Source organism: Aegilops tauschii, chromosome 7 (assembly GCF_002575655.3).
Source record: "Aegilops tauschii subsp. strangulata cultivar AL8/78 chromosome 7, Aet v6.0, whole genome shotgun sequence".
NCBI lineage: Eukaryota > Viridiplantae > Streptophyta > Magnoliopsida > Poales > Poaceae > Aegilops > Aegilops tauschii.
The window spans coordinates 27,387,441-27,388,052 of NC_053041.3; the positions used below are offsets into that span (position 1 = coordinate 27,387,441).

At 53.1% G+C, this 612-nt stretch overlaps 1 protein-coding gene across 1 annotated transcript; it reads left to right on the plus strand.

The window, feature by feature from the left end:
• LOC109748193 (uncharacterized) lies at positions 1–612 on the plus strand. The gene has a single exon (XM_045231976.2). The coding sequence runs from the start codon at positions 96–98 to the stop codon at positions 378–380; it is 285 nt and encodes a 94-aa protein (XP_045087911.1). The 5' UTR covers positions 1–95; the 3' UTR covers positions 381–612.

The window sequence follows — 612 nt, forward strand, 5'->3', positions numbered from 1 at the left end:
AAACTCACCCTGATCGAGAAGAAAACAAAGAAGAAACTCAAGCTAGCTAGACAACAGGAAGAGTACCCAAGAAAACCACAAGGATCGCCAACGAGATGCAGCAAGCGAAGGTGAAGGTGAAGGATGGCGCGAGCGCGCTGAGAGCCAAGGCGAAGATCGTGTGGGCCAAACTGGCCGAGAAGATGGAGGCCGCGACGTCGAGGTCGCACGACGAGCGGCGGCTGGCGCACGAGCGTGGCAGGGCCAAAGTCGCCGCCGCTGAGGCGCAGCTTCACCAGGAGAAGGTCGCGCACCGTGAGGCCGCCATGGAGCACCGCCTCCACAAGCACGCTGGCGTCGGCGGCCACAACCACAAGCACGGTGCCGGTGGCGTGCACTGATATTTACACAGGGCGCGGCGCGCCTAGGTGGCCCGCCACCGTGTGATTTCCTCTATTCTTTTAGCTGATGTACTGCTACGTACGCGTGTCGTGTTTATTTGGTAAAGTTATTATCTTGGTGTGCCATGTGATTTTGTTGACGTTATCGGCGTTTCTATGATTGACTAATTGAAAAAATGATTTTTTTTTCATGTCTTTATTTTGTTTATATTTGTTCATTATTCACTTCATC